The sequence below is a fragment of the Hemiscyllium ocellatum genome, chromosome 11 (assembly GCF_020745735.1).
Source record: "Hemiscyllium ocellatum isolate sHemOce1 chromosome 11, sHemOce1.pat.X.cur, whole genome shotgun sequence".
Taxonomy (NCBI): domain Eukaryota; kingdom Metazoa; phylum Chordata; class Chondrichthyes; order Orectolobiformes; family Hemiscylliidae; genus Hemiscyllium; species Hemiscyllium ocellatum.
This window is the reverse complement of record NC_083411.1, coordinates 52,226,806-52,248,407: the sequence shown is the minus strand read 5'-3', so window position 1 is coordinate 52,248,407 and position 21,602 is coordinate 52,226,806. Positions and strand designations below refer to the sequence as shown.

Sequence of the window (21,602 nt, the reverse complement as noted above, 5' to 3'; positions counted from 1 at the left end):
TTCACCTCAATCATAGAATTGTACAGTACAGAAAAAGGCTATTTCACCCATTGTGTCTGTACTGACTCCCAGAAGAGCTATGATATTTGTGACATTGGAAACTATCCCTCCAAACCACTTACCATTCTGACTTGGAAATCTATTGCCATTTCTTCAATGTCACTGGGTCAAAATCCTGCAATTCCAACTCTAGGGGCATTGTGGGTCAATCCACAGTACGTGGACTGCAGCAGTTCAAGATGGCAGCTCACCGCCACCTTCTCAAGGGCAACAAGGGATGAGCAAGAAAAGCTGGGCCAGCCAGCATCACCCATGATTTATGAGTGATTTTGTTTTAAAATCCCATGTTCAATTAATTAATAGTTGCAGCTTATGCACAATGAAGGTGGAGTTGGAACAAAGAACCCTACCTCATAGAGCCATCTGGTGATCTGAAGCTGCAACTACATTGTGACAGTTGCCATAGTGATTTCCAATACAGGGAGTGTCTGGTTTGCATATGGGTTCCATTCTGGAGTTTGTTCACAAGTTGGTTTGTACACATGGCAGCACACAATACAGGACAATGGAAAGCAGCTATTCATAAGTACAGGAAATGTTTGGATATCTGGTCGTTAAAGTTATGAACATGTAATGGAACACATTCATAAGTACAGTCAGTTCTGCTATAACGCTATTGTTCTGTTCTCGTGCAAACCTGTGTTATAAGAAAATCACGTAATAGCAGCACTATTTAAACTAATGGGGCCATGGTCGTGTTATACACAAAAGTTCACACTATAGAAACAGTGTCCCCAATTCGTCAATTATGTTATAGCGAATTCACATTAACAAAATGCACGCTTTAGCAGAATGATCTGTATGAGCATTCTTAAGTTGGACGTTTGTAAATCAGGGATCCCTGTATATGATTCAGAACCTTGGGACGACCCAAAGTGCTTTATTGCTAATAAAGTACTTTTAAAATATGGTCACGGTCATGATAAAAGAAACATTGCAGTTAATTTGTACACAGCAATAGCTGACACACAGCAATGTGAATTGAAAACCTGATTTTGATGAGCAATAAATATTGGCTAGAAATATTCAATGCATGTTGGATTTTTAAAAAAATTCTTGTTTTCTCAGGAAGAATATACCAAATACTGCACTTCTGCTTCCTAGTTGTGAAACCTGAAAGGCTTCAGAAAAGATTTACAAGGATGTTGCCAGGGTTGGAGGGTATGAGTTATAGGGAGAGGTTGAATAGGCTGGGGCTGATTTCCCTGGAGCGTCGGAGGCTGAGGGGTGACCTTATAGAGGTTTAGAAAATCATGAGGGGCACGGATTGGGTAAATGGACAAAGTGATTTCTCTGGGTGCAGGAGTCCAGAACCAAAGGGTGAGAGGGGAAATATTTGAAAGGGACCTGAGGGGAAACTTTTTCACACAAAGGGTGGTGCGTGTAGGGAATGAGCTGCCAGAGGAAGTGGTGGAGGCTGGTACAATTGCAACATTTAAAAGGGATCTGGAAGGGTATATCAAAAAGAAGAGTTTACAGTGATATGGGCCAAGTGCTGGCAAATGGGACTAGATTAAGTTAGGACATCGGGTCGGCATGGACGGGTTGGACCAAAGGTCCGTTTGCATGCTGTACATCTCTATGACTCTATCAGTGGACTGCTGTTACAGCTATTGAGGTCACACTGACAGGGTCTGGGAGTGAAAGGTGTCTGGGCCTGTTTTTGTGTCAGTAGAGATTGATGCTAAGTTGACTTCCATTCCTATCCCAATTTAAAATTGGGTCTGGATGAAATTTAAAGAATTACGAAGTGCCAAGGAGTTAGTCTTCAAGTAGAAGACTAAAAATAAGAATCTAAGATTAATTCCACTTAAAGGGGTAATTCTATGACATGTTAGTGAAGTAACTCATAACTGAGAAGTTCCTCTAGCCTGGAGTTTCACAAACACTGAGTGCTGTCAATGAGGAGTGTCCTTAATGAAGGGTCTAGTTGCTAAACTCATGCAAACAATGCCTCACTAACAGCAAGTTCCTCCAAACAAACGTCTCACTCGCTAGGAATCTTATTAACAAGGAAACTGACTAATAAAGAATCTCGTTAATAAGGAGTTTCAATAAAAGGAAGACTAGCTAATGAAGGATCACACTAATGGGAAGATTTGCCAATTAAGCAGCTCACTAAGAAAGTGTCTGACTGAAGTGATGGCTTATGAAACAGGGGTCTTGCTATCAAGAAGTCCATATAGTGCTGTGCGAACATAGTGTGGTGTGAGGTGCAGCTGAAGCATTGCCCAGTTCAATCTGCCCAATGTATTGACTCACTCAATGTACTTCATGGAGACTTTCTCAGAATGGTTGGAGCTGAGGATGCATTCCTGAATTTGCAGTGCTGCGAGATGGATAGCAGTGCTGTATTTCATCTCCATCGCAAACCTCTCCAGCAGCACATCATTGCAACTCTGTAAAAGAGATTACTAAAGGCATCACACAGCAATCTAGAAAATATCCACACAAATTGCCACCACTTACAAATGCTTTCACAAAATTACAGAATAGAATAAAACTATGCAACAGAAAAATGCCCCTTGGTCCATCAAGTATGCGCTTGTCAAAAACCCCTTTTCCAGCACTTGGTCCATAGCTTTGTCTGTCTTGGCTTCGCAAGTGCATTGTGTTGCTGCTGGTTCTTTGAACGATCTGTCCAGTTAAACCAACACCCTAGTTCTTTCCTTGTAGCTCTACATATTTTCTTTACAACTACGTATCCAAAACTAATCAAAGGCTCTGTGGTACAGTGGCAATGTCCCTACCTTTGAGCTAGGAGTTTTGGCTGTAAGTCCCATCTGCTCCAGAGGTGTGTAAAAACACCTCTGAGCTCTGAAGGAGGGTGATCATTTAGTGGTACAACTGGACTCTTAACCCAGAGACCCAGGTAATGTTCTGGGGACCTGGGTTTGAATCCCACCATGGTAGATGCTGGAAACTGGAATTCAATAAAAATCTGGAATTAAAAGTCTAATGATAACAGTGAACCATTGTTGGTGAAAAACTCATCTAGGTCACGAACATTCCTTAGGGAAGGAGTCTGCCATCCTTACCGTCTGGCCTACATGTGACTCCAGACCCACAGCAATGTGGTTTGACTTTTAACTGCCATCTGGACAATTCAGAATGGGTAACAAATGTTAGCCTAGTCAGTGATGCCCTGATCCCATGAATTAATTTCAAAAACAGGTTGAGCAGAAATTATCTACAAACACTAAACAAATCTTACTGTCAAACCTACATCCACCATTCTTTTTCAGGCAGTGAATTTCAGTTTATAACACACTGAATATAAACTTTCACCTCCTTTCTCATAAATTATTTTTCTGCTGCATGGAATCCTGAAATTCCTGCAGGATCTTCCAGAACCGGAAGTCATTGAAATCTACAGGACCTCTGAGAGGGAACATTGCTCATCTGCCCACTGTTCTTTGACCTTAAACCAGTGCCTTCAGGTTAGGAACCAAAGTGAAAATAATGAAAACAGTTTCTTTTCATTTACTCAGTCAAAGCCGCTTGTATTTATAGACACCCGTATTAAATCTCCCCTTAATTTTCTCTGCTCTGCAGAGAACCACCTCACTTTCTCTAGCTGCTACAAAACTCAAATTGCCAATCCCCACATGTCAACTATAATTTTAACCATGAATACAGAACATCTCACAAATACCGAAATTGCTGGATGTATGAAAATGAAGTCCATCTAGTTCACCATCTGCAATCTTGCTATGTTAATTGTACAATGATAATATTACTATTAACTAATCACGGTAATTCATCCCTAACTATTAATCTACAACAGATACAGACAGGTGTGCAAAACCACTGGAGGTGGGGATTTTGGCAGATCCAAAGTCACCCATTTCTCCTAGACCAGCCACACTTATCAAATGTCATGTTTATATGATTTATCAAAAATTGCTATTGTCTGAAAGTAATCTATTTAATTTTTGTGTGAATCGCCCAAGCTGATTTACTCCATTCCCTTAGAGGTATGTTCCCCAATGTCCTCATCGAAATATTTTTAAAATTCATTTAGGGGATGAGGGTATCGCTGACCATATCCCTCAATTACCCAGAGGGTGGTTTCAGAGTCAACCACATTGCTGTGGGTCTGGGTCACATGTATGTAGTTTCCTTCCCTGAAGGATTTTAGTGAACTGGATGAGTTTTTCCTAACAATCAACATTTGACCCTTAATTCCAGATAATTCAAATTCCACCATCTGCAGTGGCAGGATTTGTTCTGAGGCTCCTAAAACATTAGCTGGGTCTCTGGATTAATAGTCCAGTGATATTAGCACGAGGTCATAATCTTCCCTAATGTACTTCAGCGTATTAGTTTTGAATATATTCCACTTTAAGCACAGAATACGTCCTCCGGCTTTATCGCTCTTGGGAAACAGAACCTTTTTTGGTGTGGTCAGTCATGATTGTTATAAGGGGCTTACCATGATCCTTCATGTCAAATAGATACCTGTGAGTAGAGGTATTCAAAAGTAACTGGATCATCTTGTAAAAGTACAAGTGGATCTCTTGGCAGGAAACAAACCCTGAAGAGACACCTATAATCACGGGGCTCTCGCTTCTGGACCACCTGTGACAAGGTAGAAAACATTTATATCAGGAAATACCTTCTTATTGTCACACTGTGGAAATAATCAACAAAAAAATTTCTTTAAGCTTATGTTTTAACAAGAAGCATTTCGCACTGGGTGGTGTTGTGATACAGAGGAGGGGGGCTTCTCTGGATAAATTTGTTGATATCAGCCCAGGCTTCCTTTTGTTAAATAGAGGCCCAATCCCCAAGTTCTTTAATTACTTGCAATGCAATGCTATTTTTAGCAGTCTCAATAAAACTTGTTATTTCCATGCTGAATCAATTTTTACATACATTTTGCAGTTGAACAGATGAAATATAAGCATTAGGAACTGGGGCAGGCCATTTGCTCCACCATTCAACAAAATTATAATTAACATGTACCTTAACTTCACCTTCCTGTACTATCTCCATATCCCTTTGTTCTTTTAGAACACAAAAATCTGCCACCCTTTACCTTGAATAGGCTCAATGTCAGACCATCCTCAGCTCTCCAAAATACAGTTTTCCAAAGATTCACAACTCAACTCTCCATCCCGGTTCTACTTGGGCAGCATCTCATTCTGAGAGTGTGAGTGACCCTATGTGCGAGATTCACCAGCCATATGGGAACTTACAAAGGTGGGGAGTGACAGCCGAGGGGAAGGCTCTCGATGTGGACACGCCACCCGAAGAAGGATGGACCACCACTCTCTTTCCTCCCATCTTTTAACCAGTCTGCTTAAGAAAAGAGCTGACCCATGCCAAGTATATCATGGCATTGCCAATGTAATACTTAGATCAAGTTAACAATTCCAAATACCTGTTAATTTCTTTTAAAAATACAGTTCAGTTGCTGATGTTGGCACTCACTCACGTACCTTCATTTTATCAGGAGCAGGTTGGAGTGGACAGGAAGGCAGCTACCTGTCATATTTTATGTTATATGGGACATTAGGAACAGTCGCAACTGCTGCAAATGTGTTGCTGGTCAAAGCACAGCAGGCCAGGCAGCATCTCAGGAATAGAGAATTCGACGTTCGAGCATAAGCCCTTACATTAAGAACAGTCCCATGGATTTCCATTCTATCTCCTCGCATTCTTCTGAACTTCAAGAAACACTGAATTCATTTACTCAACCTTCCAACATAAGACAACCACCTCATTCTAGGAACCAATCTGACTGGTCACAGCCCCTCTTCTGCTGTTACATCCTTCCTTTGGTAGGTGGACCCAAACTGTAAACAGTCGTTTAGGTGTGACCTCACCAATATCCTGGAATTGTTGTGAGAAGACTGCTTGACTCCTATATCCAATCCAATTTTTTATCCAAAGTGAACGTACAATTTGCCTTCCCAGAAAAGTGATTACCAGGAAATACCATAGGTAATGCAGAGAGACATCTTCTTCACTCCTATGTTGTGTAATATTGATCAGCATTTCTGAACCAGAATTTGATAAAGCCAAGAGATGCTGCTTTGTTCAAATTCCATTTACAAAGTCTCCAAAAACAGAACTTTTCTTTAGGTTGCAGCAAATGGAACAAACTATTCAAAATGCCAGATTTGGACAGCAGTCCAATGTTAGGTAACAAAGCCAACAGATATAGAGGCAAAAACAGAAGTTGCTGGAAAAGCTCAGCAGGTCTGGCAGCATTTGTGAAGAGAAATCAGAGTTATTGTGACCCGGTGGGTCCAGTGACCCTTCCTCAGAACTGATACAGAGGATGGTTAAGGGTTTCATTCTGTAGACGTACATGTGGGTAATATTAGTTGTCTACTTAAAAGCTTGCAAACTCTCAAGGATATCACTCCCTCATGTAAACAGTTCAAAGAAACCCCAACGTACCTGCTCAATGAGTTCATCATCATGTAAGATATAGATCTTGTTGATAGTGTATCGTTCCTTCAAAACCAGAGCAAAATGCTCAATACAACGGATGGATAACTTTGACTTCAGGCTGAGGATGATATCCTTTCAAATTTCAGTAGAAAGGGAAAACAAAATTAATTTCTTATTGCCTTTCTGAATTTCCTGTTGAAGATATATGGTCGTATTACCTATCCCCAGCTGCCTTACAGCGCCAGAGACCTGGGTTCAATTCCCGCCTCAGGCGACTGACTGTGTGGAGTTTGCACATTCTCCCCGTGTCTGTGGGTTTCCTCCGGGTGTTCCGGTTTCCTCCCACAGTCCAAAGATGTGCAGGTTAGGTGAATTGGCATGCTGAATTGCCCGTAGTGTTTGGTGTAGGGGAATGGGTCTGGGTGGGTTGAGCTTCGGTGGGTCGGTGTGGACTTGTTGGGCCGAAGGGCCTGTTTCCACACTGTAAGTAATCTAATCTAAAATCCTCTCCTATTGGCTGATTCCTAGGACGAAGAGGTTGAGTCCTCAGGAACGGCTAAACAGATTCGGCCATTATTCACTCGAGTGTAGAAGAATGAGGGATGACCTGATTGAAACATATAGGATTCTCAGGGAACGTGAAAGGCTGGATGTTGAGAAGATGTTTCCACTTGTTGGGGAATCTCAAACTAGGGGACATAGTTACAGAATGACATGGAAAGAAATTTCTTTTCCCGGAGCAAGGTGAATATCTGAATTCTCGATCACAAGGAGTTGTGGAGTTGAGATCCCTGAAAGTATTTAAAGAACCACTAGGTAGATATTTAAAATATTAAGACGTGAGCATGAAACAGGAGTTGAACGCTGGAGCAGATCAGCCATGATCTTGCATAATGGCAGGATAGGAGTCAGGGAGCTAAATGGCCTACTTCTCCACTTGTTCCTTATGTTCTTACGATCTAAGAAGACTCCGAAGCAACATGATAATAAGCACTGCAGAAATATGAAGGAAAAAGTGTTAAATCATCCCTAACATCCTGCCTTACTCACTGCCCAAGTCTGCAGTCCCTGTTCCATCCACAGTCTACATCTGCTGCTCCATTGCTGTAGGAACCCCCTGCTCTATCCAGTGTCCCAACCTCATCCTCCATCCACATTCATACCCCCTTCTCCACCCATTCTTCGAACCCCTTCTCCACCCACTCCCCCAAACCCCCGTCCCCATCCACTCTCCCAAACCCCCGTCCCATCCACTCTCCCAAACCCCCGTCCCCATCCACTCTCCCAAACTCCCGTCCCCATCCACTCTCCCAAACCCCGTCCCCATCCACTCTCCCAAACTCCCGTCCCCATCCACTCTCCCAAACCCCCGTCCCATTCCACTCTCCCAAACTCCCGTCCCCATCCACTCTCCCAAACTCCCGTCCCCATCCACTCTCCCAAACCCCCGTCCCCATCCACTCTCCCAAACTCCCGTCCCCATCCACTCTCCCAAACCCCCATCCCCATCCACTCTCCCAAATCCCCGTCCCCATCCACTCCCAAACCCCCGTCCCAATCATCTCTCCCAGCCCCCTTCTCCCCCCACTCTCCCAGCCCCGTTTTCCACCCACTCTCCCAAACCCCTTCTCCACCCACTCTCCCAGCCCCTTTCTCCACCCACTCTCCCAGCACCCTTCTCCACCCACTCTCCCAGCACCCTTCTCCACCCACTCTCCCAACGTCCTTCTTCACCCACTCTCCCAGCCTCCTTTTCCACCCACTCTCCCAAACCCCTTCTCCACCCACTCTCCCAGCCCTCTTCTCCACCTACTGTCCCAAACCCCTTGTCCACTCTCTCTCCCAAACCCATTCATCACCCACCCTCCCAACCCCCTTCTTCACCCACCCTCCCAAACCCCTTCTCCACTTGCTGTCCAAACCCCCTCCTCCATCCACTCACTACATCTCTTGCTCTATAAATTGTCCAAACCTATGCACCATCCACAATCCTGGTGCCTAATATATCGACTCAGAGGGCATGACGTTCCTCTTTTTTCTCACACTGGCTTTCGGTGGTGAGTAATGTACCCCTGCCCTTGGCTGAGAAGACAGTCAGAGCTGACTTGGTAAGCCTGGGCGAGTTTCCTGGCCCTTCATTGGGCTCAATGCTAGTATCCTGGGTTGTCAGAAACTGCCTGCCAATCAGAGGCTAGCAGCCTTTGAGTCCTGAAGTCAGGCAAGGCCTACTCATCATCAGATCCAGCTGCAATAACACAAGTCTTCTTTATCTTCTTGTCACAGTGTGGGAAGGCAATGGGGGATGGTCAGGGAGTTTAGAGGTAGATGCCATTTGGGGTAACTGGAGACCCCCCCTCCCAATCCGGCAGCGAGGTCACCCTGGTTTTCCAGGGAAACCAACACCAGCAGGAATGTAAAGAGAGAGACATCGAAGGTGGTCATTTGACACTCATCAGTGGCCAATAATTGATTACTTAAGAACTTAGCAGATTGAATAGGTTACCCATGGACTTTCTTGACTAGAACTAATTGATGACCAGACATAAAGGTCGAGGGGGTTACCATATCTCCCAGTACCTCTGCCATTGGCAGGAACAGAGCCCATTGTAATTAGCAGTCGTTCTTGCTTCCCTTTCCAACATCTATTGTCTGTCCTGTTCTGTCAATGTCTAAAAGCTTTTGAAAGCTTTTTTTAATTGCTGGATACATTGACTTGCAAAAATGGAAAAGCATTTTCGGAGTTGACTTATTTCAGTTATCATCCATGAATCTTGACAATCCTCACTGCAGAATTTGGCCTTTAGTGGATAAATGCTTTCATCCATTACGCAGTGAATACAAGACTTTGGATATTACCTTGAAAATCAGATTAAAAATCAAGTGTTGACCGACAAGCCTACATCAATAATTTTTGTTCTGTGTTTTGTTTGCTATTCTGTAGATTCGGTTGCTTTTGTATACTGTTCATGTGCATTAGAGAAATCGACAGCATTAGGACAACACATTTTTATCACCAAAAGATGTTCCAAAGTGCTTTAATGCTAAAGAGCTACTTCTGAAACGTGGTCAGTATTGTACCTCAAAGTTTGCTCATTTCACAGATTACCAGATGGCTACAGTATAATCAATCTTGCTCTTTCAGCTCATAACCAAATTAAATTCTTAAAGAAATTATTGAACTATGATTCCATTCCAACCTCCAATGTCTCCAGACTGTCAGACTTTGGATTCACATTCAGTACTGATGAGAGAAGATTTCTTCAAACTGAATACCAGAAAGACTAAAGCTATTATCTTCAAGTCCTGCTGTGTTCTCTAGTTACCGATTCCACCTCGCTCTCAACTAGCTGAGGCTGAACCAGACTTTGCTTATAGAGGTGACCTTATAGAGATTTATAGAAATCAGGAGGGGCACGGATAGGATGACTGGTCACGGTCATTTTCCCAGGATAGGGGAATCCAAAATTAGAGGGCATAGGTTTAAAGTGAAGGGGAAAAGATTTGACAGAGACCTGACAGGCAACTTTTTCACACAGAGGCTGGTGCATGTATGGAATGAGCTGCCAGAGGACGTGTTGCAGGCTGGTACAATTGCAACATTTAAAAGGCATGTGAATAGGTAGATGAATAGGAAGAGATTAGAGGGGTATGGGCCAAATGTTGGCAAATGGGACTAGATCAGATTGGGATATCTGGTCAGCATGGTTGAGTTGGACTGAAGGGTCTCTTTCCGTGCTGCATGACTCCATGACTGTATGACAAGACAATCTAACTCATTTCAGTCTATCAGCCTGTTCCTTGAATTTGGAACCAGTCATTTATTGGATGTTTATGTCTCACCAGTGCTCCCAGAGGAGACCTCTGTTTAAAGGTAAGGTGCTGAATCTAACATTTATCAGAATGATAAATCCAATTCAATCTCACTATTATTTATATGAATGAATACTAGATTGCCCAGAGCAGCTTCCATGGTTAGATAACAAACCTGAGTCTTTACTACACATCATATTGAGGGAAATCACTGAGTGGCTGCAGCTTGTAAAAACATTATGGCACTTGAATGGAAATGTTGATTTACAACATTTAGTGTTCATAAAGCATAAACAAAAATTGTGACAATGGAAAGTAACATTTGTAAACAGGAATGAATGGTCTAGAATTGGTTTTTAAATCAGAGTTAGATTTTAGGTTTTATTGTCACGTGTACTCAAGTATAAAAGTACAGGAGTATGGTGACAAGTCACGATGCCGCCACACACGGCACCACGTTAAGTACAAAGTTAGGTGCAGCACGGTGACTCAGTGGTTAGCACTGCTGCCTCACAGCGCCAGGGACTGGGTTCGATTCCAGCCTCAGGCAACTGTCTGTGTGGGGTTTGCATCTTCTCCCTGTGTTGACATGGATTTCCTCCGGGTGCTCTGGTTTCCTCCCACAATCCAAAGATGTGCAGGTTAGGTAAATTGTCCATGCTAAATTGCCCACAGTGTTCAGGGATGTGTAGATTAGTCAGGGGAAATGTAAAGTAATAGTGTAGGGGAATAGGTCCGGATGGGATACTCTTCAGAGGGTCAGTGTGGACTTGTTGGGTCAAAGGGCCTGTTTCCACACTGTAGGGATTCTATAAAAGTTCTACCTAGTTACAAACTTTAAGTACAAAAATAGTGAAATAAAGAAAAAAAGCACCATCATCTCTCTCCTATATCTTTGTCACTAATGCTACTTTAATCCATTGACAACTGAATTAAAAGTTTTCACTCATTTACTGCCTTCTCCACCAAGCCTATCCCCAACACCTCCTCCCTCCCTCCTACCCCACCCCCAGTAGATGGTTAAAATTAATAGTACATTCAAAGCTGAGCAAAATCAACAAACGGGAAAATTCACAGCAAGGAACAAAGAACACCTATAGCCGTCATTACCTTCACTGTTGTATTTTTCTCAAATTGAAAGGCTTTGGTCTGTCCATTTTCCAAATACACCTTGAGAATACCGGGCATTAAGAGTAGCGAGTTACCCTGTGGGAAAGATAAAACGCAAAATTCTAGAATTATTTATGAAAACAGATAAGCAAAATAACATAATAGACTCCTCATTATCTCTGTTACAAATACTAAAATGAGGGACAGCAGAGAGAGATTGTGTGTACGCATATATAAAATATATAGGTGTGGATGTATTTGTGCGTATGCATGTGTGTGTGCATGCATATATATGTTTCTGTGTATCTTTGTGTGTGTGTATGCATTTGTGTGTGTTTGCCTGTGTGTTTGTATGTGTCTGCGTATGTGTGCCTGTGTGTGTGTCGGTATCTGTGCTTGTGTGTCTGTGTGTCTGTATGCGTCTGCGTTTGTGTGTGTGTGTGTGTGTGTGTGTGTGTGTGTGTGTGTGTCTGTGTGTGTCTGTGTACCTGTTTTTGTGTTTGTGCTTAGTGATATGTACAGTTTGCCTCCAATATCCCTCCTGAAGTTTCAGATCCAATCTCTCCAGGTATTCATGAACTTCTTGCTGTCATTTTGTTCCAAAGTTCACTCACACACACACATCCACAGAAAAGTTCAGCCAATCCTTTGGGATTAAACAACCAAAAAAAACCCCATCACAGCCATAGGAGTTTTCTATGTTTTATCCGGAGACCAAGCCAAACAAAGCAACTGGTTTGGAGGGACTACACTGAAGATCAGGAATCCAGGGTGGGGTTAAGGTAGTGTGCTTCTTATGCCTAAAGTTTCAGATTTCCAGCCTTATTAAGGGCCTTGTGTTAGGTTTAGATTAGATTCCCTACAGTGTGGAAACAGGCCCTTCGGCCCAACCGGTCCACAACGACCCTCCAACGAGTAACTCACCCAGACCCATCCCTCTCTGACTAATGCACCTAACACTACGGGCAATTTAGCACGGCCAATACACCTGACTTGCACATCTTTGTGACTGTGGGAGGAAACCGGAGCACCCGGAGGAAACCCACACAGACACGGGGAGAACATGCAAACTCCACACAGACAATCGACCAAGGCTGGAATCCAACCTAGGACTTTGGTGCTGTCAGGCAGCAGTGCTAACCATTGAGCCACTGTGCTGCCCTAAGTAGAGTTGGTAGATCTAATGAAGGACATACAGTTACTTCAGATTAGTGAAAGAAGGCTTCAAAACGTGGCTAGTTGGAGGGCATTAAATTTTGTTCTGGGCATCCAAAAAAGTAGTGGCATAACTGAGAGTTGGCACCATGGTATGAAGTATCAGGGGATCCAAAGTCCACACATGTCTGGAGCACAAACTGTTTTTAATAACCTGATGGGGAAGACACACAGGTTCCTTCCAGTTCCACATTATCTGGAGGGAGGCAGAAGTAGGAAACCACAGACCAGTTATGTGTGGCACCTTATCAAATGCTTTCCAGAAGTCCAGATATACTACATCTACAGGACCTCCATTACCCACTTCACTTGTTACATCTTCAAAGAGTTCTAGCAAATTAAATGAATTACTCTTCACAAAGAAAATGAATTATTCTTCATCAAACCACACTGACTGTGGTGGTTTGTTTTTACTTTACAAATGTAATACCACTTAATAATGAATTCAAACAATTTCCCAATGACAGACAATAAACTAACCATTCTGTGGTTTCCTACTTTCTATTTCCCTCCCGTTTTGAACTATTGTCTTCCATTAGCAATTTTCCAACCACTAGAACCTTTCCAGATTCCAGGACATTTTGGAATACTATAATTAATGTATCCACTATCCTCGCTGTCACTTCCTTTAAGACTATAGGGTATAGGTCATCAGATCCTGGGGACTTGTCTGCCTTTAATCCCAATACTTTGCTCAGAATTTTCTCCCTATTGATGGTGATTGCTACAAATTCTACCTTTTCTATAATCTCTGCATTACCTGTTACAATTGGGATGGTTTCAGTGTCTTCCACTGTGCAAACTGAGGTAAAATATTGATTTAGAGTCTCTGCCATTTCTGTGCTCCCCACTATTAATTCCTCGACCTCGAAAGGGCCAACATTCATCTTAGCTACTCTCCTTTTTATATACTGATAAAATTATTTGCTGTCTGTTTTTATATTTTGAGCTAGTTTTCTTTCATAATTAACCTTCATTCTTTTTATTACTTTTGAATCACCCTTTGCTGGTCTTTAAAAGTTTCCCAATCCTCCAGCCTGCCACTGCTCTTTGCAATATGGCATGCCTTAGTTTTTGCCCTTATGTTATCTTTAACTTCCTTAGTTAGCTATGGATGCATTTATCCCTCTTATATTCTTTTCTTCCTTTCTAAATATATTTTAGTTGGAGGAATTAAATATCTCCTTTAATGTTCATCAATAGTCCTACATTTTAGTCTTTCCGCATGGCCCACTGGGCCAAATCTGTCGATTTCCCTATGTAATTAGCTTTGTTTAATTCTAAAATACTAGTATGGGACTCAGGTTTCACCAACGCTCACCACAATCAACATTATTCAGGCCCTCAGGAAGCATAAAACCAATAAGGCACCTAGTGTTATATAGAAAAATACAAGTTACCCAGTCCAGAACATACTGGGAGCAAATCAGATTAATTATAATCTGGCTGAACTAGTCAGTGGGCTAAATGCCTGTGGAAGGCACAAACCTGTACTTGGCCATTGACGATCACTTCCTCAGCAAAGTGTACTTTGACTGGGTTGCTTTTCAATCTGGCTCGCTTTTCTTCAGTAATAAATGATGACTTGGGCCCCTGTGTACAAACAGAAACCATGGCACTTAAACAACAGCTTTGGCGTTTTGTGTTGACAATGTGTGGCAATTGGGAAAGCCCTGCACTGATGTTCTGAGTTCCAAAAGTTTGATTGTAACCTAAAATACGAACATACAAACAAGGATCAAGAGAGTAGGCCTATGAGCCTACTTCGCTCTTCAATAAAATCACGGCTGTTCTGATTTTATTGTAGGATCCAGGCCCTTCAGCCCAACAAGTTCACCCACCAACCCTCCAAAGTGTAACTCACCCAGACCCATTCTCCAACAGTAACCCCTGACTAATTCACCTAACCTACACACCCCTGAATACAATGGGTAATTTAGCACTACCAATTCACCTGACCTACACATCTTTGGACTGTGGGAGTAAACCAGAGCACCAGGAGGAAACCCACACAGACACAGGGAGATTGTGCAAACTCCACATGGTCACCCAAGACTGGATTCGAACCCAGGTTCCTGGCCCTGTGAGGCAGCACTGCTAACCACTGAGCCATCATGCCTCCTCTTGATTTTAACCTCAACTCTACATTCCTGTATCTCCCTGATAATCTTTCAACTCCTCAGTCATCAGGAATCTGTCTATTTCTGCCTTAAAAAATATTTAAATACTCTGCATCCACTACCTCGTGAGGAAGGGAATTCTAAAGGCCCACAACCCTTTGAGAGAAAAAGGGTTTCCTCATCTTTGTTTTAAATGGGTGCCCCCCATTTTAAAATAATGATCTCCAGTTCTCAGATCCTCTCACAGAGGAAACCTGAATTCTTTCAGCATTCACCCGTTCAAGACCCCTTGAGATCTTAGATGTTTTAGTTAATTCACTTATAACTCTTCAAAACTCCACGGGATACAAGCCCATCCTATCTAGCCTCTCCATCTAAGGCAATCCACTTATTCCAGGTATTCCTTCTCTGAACTGCTTCTGATGCGTTAACATCCTTCCATAAGTACAGTGACCAAAACTGTATACAGTACTCCAGATGTGGTCTCCCCAAAGCCCTGTAAAATTAATGTATAATCTCCCTACTCTTGCAGTTAATTCCCTTTGCAATAAACCATTCAAATTGTGCCACGTGACCTTTTGTATCCATCTGAAAGAGGACATGGCATCTCGGTTTAATAATTCAACTCTAAAAGTCTAGTGCTTGCCTCAGTCTTGCACTGAAGCTCATCCAATATCCCCGTAATAGCATGTACTTCTAACTAGATAGAGAGAGCTGGAGGTCTAGTTGATGGGTGCTGCTCCACTTTAGGATATGCTGAGATTAATGATCAAATCTTCGTTTGTATCCTGCATGAAGCCTGGAAACTTCTTTGATTATGTAGCTTGATAACACATCACACAAGACAAATGGCCACTGAAGCATGAATCAAACCCTTCTGACGTGAGCTGGTTGAATTTGTGTCAAACTTGGAGCAGTGCACAGTCTCATCAAGCCCCATCAAATGTTAATTGAACATAAAGCACCATCCTGTTCAGAGTCAGGTGGCTTTCTGCAAGCTTACTTCAAGACATCTAGTTCTCTTAATGCTAAGGAAACAGGGTCAATTGAAGTTTGATAGATTTTTATTGGAATACTCAGCGACAGTGAGTAGACAGAGATGAGGTACAGCTGACTGAAGGAACAGGCCAAATAGCCTGCTCCTGTTCCCGTGTCCAAGATCAAGTGCTCACTGTAAATGTCAGCATCCATCCCATCTATAGATTTGTTATATCTGTTAGTTATTTCACTAATAAGTCTTCAAAACTCCACGGGATACAAGCCCATCCTGTCTAGCCTCTCCATCTAAGGCATGTCATTCAAACTGCCATTGCAAATGCCAGACTAAAGTATTTGGGAATGAATCTGAATCACGTCGAGTGGATCTCTCCTGGACTGCAACCGAGTTGTGAATAAACCCATAGAATCCCGACAGTGTAGAAACAGGTCATTTGGCCCAACAGGTCCATACCGACCCTCTGAAGAGTATCCCACCCAGACCCATTCCCCTACCATATAACTCTACATTTCCCCTGACTAATGCACTTAACCCACACATCCCTGAACACTACGGGCAATTTAGTAATTTATTATGGAAACTTCACACAGACAGTCCCCGAGGCTGGAATCGAACTGATGACCATGAGTAGCATTGGAAAGCTCTGCTTTTAAAAGTCGAAAGATTGTACTTACAGGGGTATTTCGCAGGACAGTCACTGTAACAGTGTTACCACATTCCCTGCAATAAACAATTTGACAAATATTAAAGCAATATGGGTCCAATGCAGAAAAAAAAGGACACTTGACTAAAACCTGCAAAATTAAGCTCCTGGCACAGAATATTATTTTCCGGGATCACAGGCTTGAACTTAACAGCAACACATAAGACTCATAAGAGTTGTACAGCGTGGAACCAGACCCTTTTGTCCAACTTGTCCTCACTGACCAGACATCCCAATCTGATCTAGTCCGTCTATCTCACTCAGATTGTAGTTCGATGTTAAAAATAAAATTGCCACGATCTTACAAGCCCCATGGGACTGCTCTCTCATTTGAGAAAGAGAGGTGACTGGTGAATTAGAATTAGGTTCAGTGTCACGTGTGCTCAAGTTACAAAAGTACTGGAGTGCAGTGAAAAGTGTACAATGTCACCAACACACAGTGGCACCTTAAGTACAAAATACCTAGGTATAAATCTCAGGTATAAAATTAGAGAAAATAAAGAAATAAGTTACAGAACATGACAGATATACACAGTATATGTTAGGAAAATAAGAAATAAAGAAATAAAAAGATTCACAATGCAGTCTTTCTATTGTTGGGGGGGGGGGTTCAGAACTAGAGGGCATAAGTTTAGAGTGAGAGGGGAAAGATATAAAAGGGATTGAAGAAGCAACGTGTTCACGCAGAGGGTGGTGAATGTATGGAACGAGCTGTCAGAGGAAGTGGTGGAGGCTGGTACAATTACAACATTTAAAAGGCATCTGGATAGGTATATGAATAGGAAGGGTTTAGAGAGATATAGGGCTAAGCGCTGGCAAATGGTACTAGATTAGGTTAGGATATCTGATCAGCATGGATGAGTTGGAGAAGGGTCTGTTTCTGTGCTGTACATCTCCATGACTCTCTGGCTCTATTAGGGCTTTCTGTAATGGTAGTGGTTTAACTTGAACCTCAGACAAGGGGAAAGGTTGAGAAGGAGAGTCCCTCATGGTAACCAATGTTTACACAAAGACATCAGCATCAGAAACATTTCTGGTAAACAATCGCACTAAAGCTCCAGTGTAAGTCCAGAGTTCAGATACAAAGGGTAAAGATGCCTTCCTATAAGCAGTCTCCCACAGCCCAGATTAAAGCAGAGTGAAGTCTAATGAAGACGTCAGCCTTACACATTCTGGATGTGATCATGAACACATTGGAGATTGAAATACATCCAAAAGAGTACAAGTCATAACTCAGACCATACTTAGTTTTACATATTTGGTTCTTACAAACCCTGCCTCCAATGTTTGGCATGTATTTAAATTGGGATTGCAGTGAGGTTTTCTACACAGGTGGGAACTCCATTCTATATATTCTGCTAAACAGTTCTTAAGATCCAGCCAGACAACACTGTTTAAGCCCAAGACCCTTGATAACACCTTTAACAGGAAGCAAATCAAATTCAGTAAAGTTACTGAGAGATTCTTTTGTAATGATCACCACCTTAGCACTGAATCCTAGAGCTACAAGCATTGGACAGGAGAAATATATTCCAACAAAAGAGGCTCTGGGTTTGACAAATGCACACGCTACATACACCTTGCTTTGGTTTATCATTTATGAACAATCTTTAACTTAAAATGCTTTCTTTAACTCCATTTCTGATAGAATACACTGAATTATAAATAGTGGGACTATGGATACAATGGAGAATTCATCTTAGGTAAGCAAGCAAGAACTCAACTGTGTGGATAATAGAGTGTTCAACTGTCTGTATTTATGGAGAAATTGGCTGTATGTGTAATGGGGTACTGGTTGTTTGTGTAGGGTACACAACGGAGCATTCAATAGTACTTGGAATGGAGTTCTTGATTGTGTGTATATGGAGTATTTGACTATATGTATATCCAAGTTTTTGACTGTATGTATAACCTGGCAGTGCACATATCAAAGAAGGAGAAAGTGAGGACTGCAGATGCTGGAGATCAGAGTCGAGACTGTGGTGCTGGAAAAGCACAGCAGGTCAGGCAGCATCCAAGGAGCAGGGGAGTTGACTTTTCGGGAAAAAGCCCTTCATCAGGAATAAAGGGTTTCTGTTGAAGGGCTTTTGCCTGAAATGTCGATTCTCCTGCTCCTCGAATGCTGCTTGACCTGCTGTGCTTTTCCAGCACCACACTCTTAACGCATATCTAAGCATTCAATTGTGCATACAAGTTTGTCTTTGTATTTGAATTTTCAAATGTGTTTAAAATGGGGTATTCAATTATGTTTGCATGTAATAGAGAACTGGCCGGGTGTGTAATGGAATATTCAAACTTGTGTGTGAAAACTTACTCAACTGTCTGTGTAATGGAATTTTCGATTGAAATGTCGACTGTGCATGCAGCAGAATATTTGTCTCTGTGAGTAACTGAGAACTCAACTGTTTGTGTAATTCAATATATGTAATGGTTTATATTATAGAACACTATTGTGCAAGATGTCTGGGTGAGCTGCTGTAGAACTAAGGAGACATATGACACTCAATTAAGTCTTGTTGGTGATCTCCCTTTAGAACTGCAAACAATTTTCTACACTTTAGCTTTGTTTTATTTTCTGAGTTTGCCACCAACAACTTGCATTTATATAGCACTTTGAAGGTCACAAAACTTCACAATTCAAACTTCATAGCAAGTTCACCTATTAAAGGACTTAAAGACAGCCCTCAAATAAGGTCATAGAGATGTACAGCACAGAAACAGACCCTTCAGTCCAACGTATCCATGCCGAACAGATATCCTAAATTAATCTAGTCCCATTTGCCAGCATTTGGCCCACATCCCTCTCAACCCTTCCTATTCAGATGCCTTTTAAATGTTGCAATTGTACCAGCCTCCACTACTTCCTCTGGCAGCTCATTCCATACATGCAGCACCCTCTGCGTGAAAAGCCCCTTAGGACCCTGTTATATCTTTCCCCTCTCACCCCAAACCTATGCCCTCTGGTTCTGGACTCCCCCACCCAGGGAAAAGTCATTGGCTATTTACCCCAACCAGGCCTCTCATGATTTTATAAACATCTATAAGGTCACCCCTCAGCCTCTGAAGTTCCAGAGAAAACAGCCCCAGCCTGTTCAACCTCTCCCCATTGCTCAAATCCTCCAACCCTGGCAACATCCTTATAAATCTTTTCTGAAACCTTTCAAGTTTCACAACATCCTTCCGATAGGAAGGAGACCAGAATTGCACGTAATATTCCAAAAGTGGCTTAACCAATGTCCTGTACATCCACAACATGACATCCCAACTCCTATGTTCAATGCATTGAACAATAAAGGAAACCATAACATCTTCTTCACTATCCTGTCTACCTACGACTCTGGCCATTAATGATTAGCTGGTGGTAACTATTAAAACTTTACATTCAGTGAATGCGCTAAAAGGGTCCTCACCTCATAATGTTATCGATACGTTCCTGGGAAATTGTATCCAGAGGCATGTCGTTAATTTGTAAAATCTGGTCACCTGGGAATAGCTTTCCCTCTCCAGGACCACCTAAGAAGCAAAATGAAGTCAGCATATTTTTGAATGGAGCATTAGTTGTCCCTCACAGAAAGAGGAGAAAAAACTGAAAGTACATGGGAAGCTATTAGCATATGCAAAGGTTAAAAAAAAGATAATTATTCATACTTTTTTTTACAACTGCACATCTTGCTGCCTGAAGCTTGTCTCATCTCAATGAAAAGGGAATGATGCATTTCTCAGATTGTGGAGAGAGAGAGAGAGAGAGAGGTGGATTGTACCTGTTTGTGACTTTCTTATAAAGAACTAGGGAACACAGATAATGTCAATGGAACTAAGGATTCTTGTGTGTGTTGAATAATCACAGCGTAGAACCCGAGGACCAGCATGCTAGAGATCATAAGGAAATTGATATTGGACCAAGGACAGGAGCTCACCAAAATAACCAAAGCAAATCTGCCTGTGTGGAGCTTCTACCTTCCCCCTCCATATCTATGTGGGTTTCCTTCAGGTGCTCTGGTTCCCTGCCAATCCAAAGATGTGCAGGTTGGGTGGATTGGCCGTGCTAAATTGCCCCATAGTGTGTAGGCTAGGTGGGTTAACTGTGGTAAATGTGGAGTTAAGGAGATTGGGTGAGATGCTGTTCAAACGGTTAGTGCAGACTCAATGGGCCGAATAGCCTCTATCTGCACTGTAGGGATTCAATGATGATTCTATGAAAATAATGAACAAGTTAAAGGCATGAAAGTGTGACAAATCACCCAGAGCAGAAGATTCCATGCCAGAGTTTTAAAGGAGAATTGGTGCAGACAATGCATATGCCCTGACTGTAACCTATCAAAGCTGAGGAACTGGTCCCATAGACTGAAAAAATTACTCATGTCACTCCAACAGTTGAGAAAGGGAGAAGAACTGCATCAGAGGTCAGATCAGTTTTCCTTCGTGTGAATCCAAGGAAAGTGATGGTACCAAACAGAGTACCAGGCCGTGCACTCAGAGCATGCGCAGATCAACTGGCAGAGGTCTTCTCAGACACCTTCAACCTCTCCCTGCAGCAGGCCACTGTCCCTGCCTGTTTCAAGAGGGCCAACATTATCTCTGTGTCTAAGAAGGCTCATGCTGCATGTCTCAGTGACTACCGCCCAGTGGCCCGAACTTCAATGGTCATGAAATGCTTTGAAAGGCTGGTCATGGCATTAATCAACTCCAGCCTCCCCACTGCTCTTGACCCACTCCAATTTTCCTATCAGACCAACAGATCCATGTCAGATGCCATATCACTTGCCCTTCACTCCGCCCTAGAACATCTTGACACCAAGAACTGCTACATGAGAATCCTACTCATTGACTACAGTTCAGCTTTCAACACTATTATCCTCTCGAGACTGATTACTAAACTTAGTTATTTCAGACTAAGAGCCACTCTCTGCAACTGGATCCTCAGTTTCCTGACCCACAGGGCACAATCAGTGAAGACTGGGGACAATATTTCATCCTCACTAACGCTCAATGCTGGAGCCCCTAGGGTTGTGCACTCATCCCCCTACTATACTCACTGTATACCCATGATGCGTCACCATGGTGAACTCGGCCCGGACAATCATAAAGGCCAACCTCCTATCTATAGAATCCATCTACCAGGACCGCTGTCAAGGAAAGGCCGCCAGCATTCTCAAAGATCCATCCCACCCTTCAATGTTTT

The 21,602-nt window shown here is 42.5% G+C and overlaps 1 protein-coding gene across 1 annotated transcript in view; it reads right to left on the bottom strand.

The window, feature by feature from the left end:
* Positions 1-21,602, bottom strand: part of LOC132819988 (FERM and PDZ domain-containing protein 1-like) — a 53,830-nt gene that overhangs the window by 14,668 nt on the left and 17,560 nt on the right. Inside the window, exons 3-9 of the mRNA XM_060831922.1 lie at positions 19,831-19,933; positions 16,392-16,437; positions 14,089-14,193; positions 11,386-11,481; positions 6,472-6,597; positions 4,522-4,641; positions 2,323-2,459 (exon numbers count right to left, since the gene is read on the bottom strand). Of these exons, the coding sequence (XP_060687905.1) occupies positions 2,323-2,459; positions 4,522-4,641; positions 6,472-6,597; positions 11,386-11,481; positions 14,089-14,193; positions 16,392-16,437; positions 19,831-19,933 (733 nt within the window). The remainder of the gene's footprint in view (positions 1-2,322; positions 2,460-4,521; positions 4,642-6,471; positions 6,598-11,385; positions 11,482-14,088; positions 14,194-16,391; positions 16,438-19,830; positions 19,934-21,602) is intronic.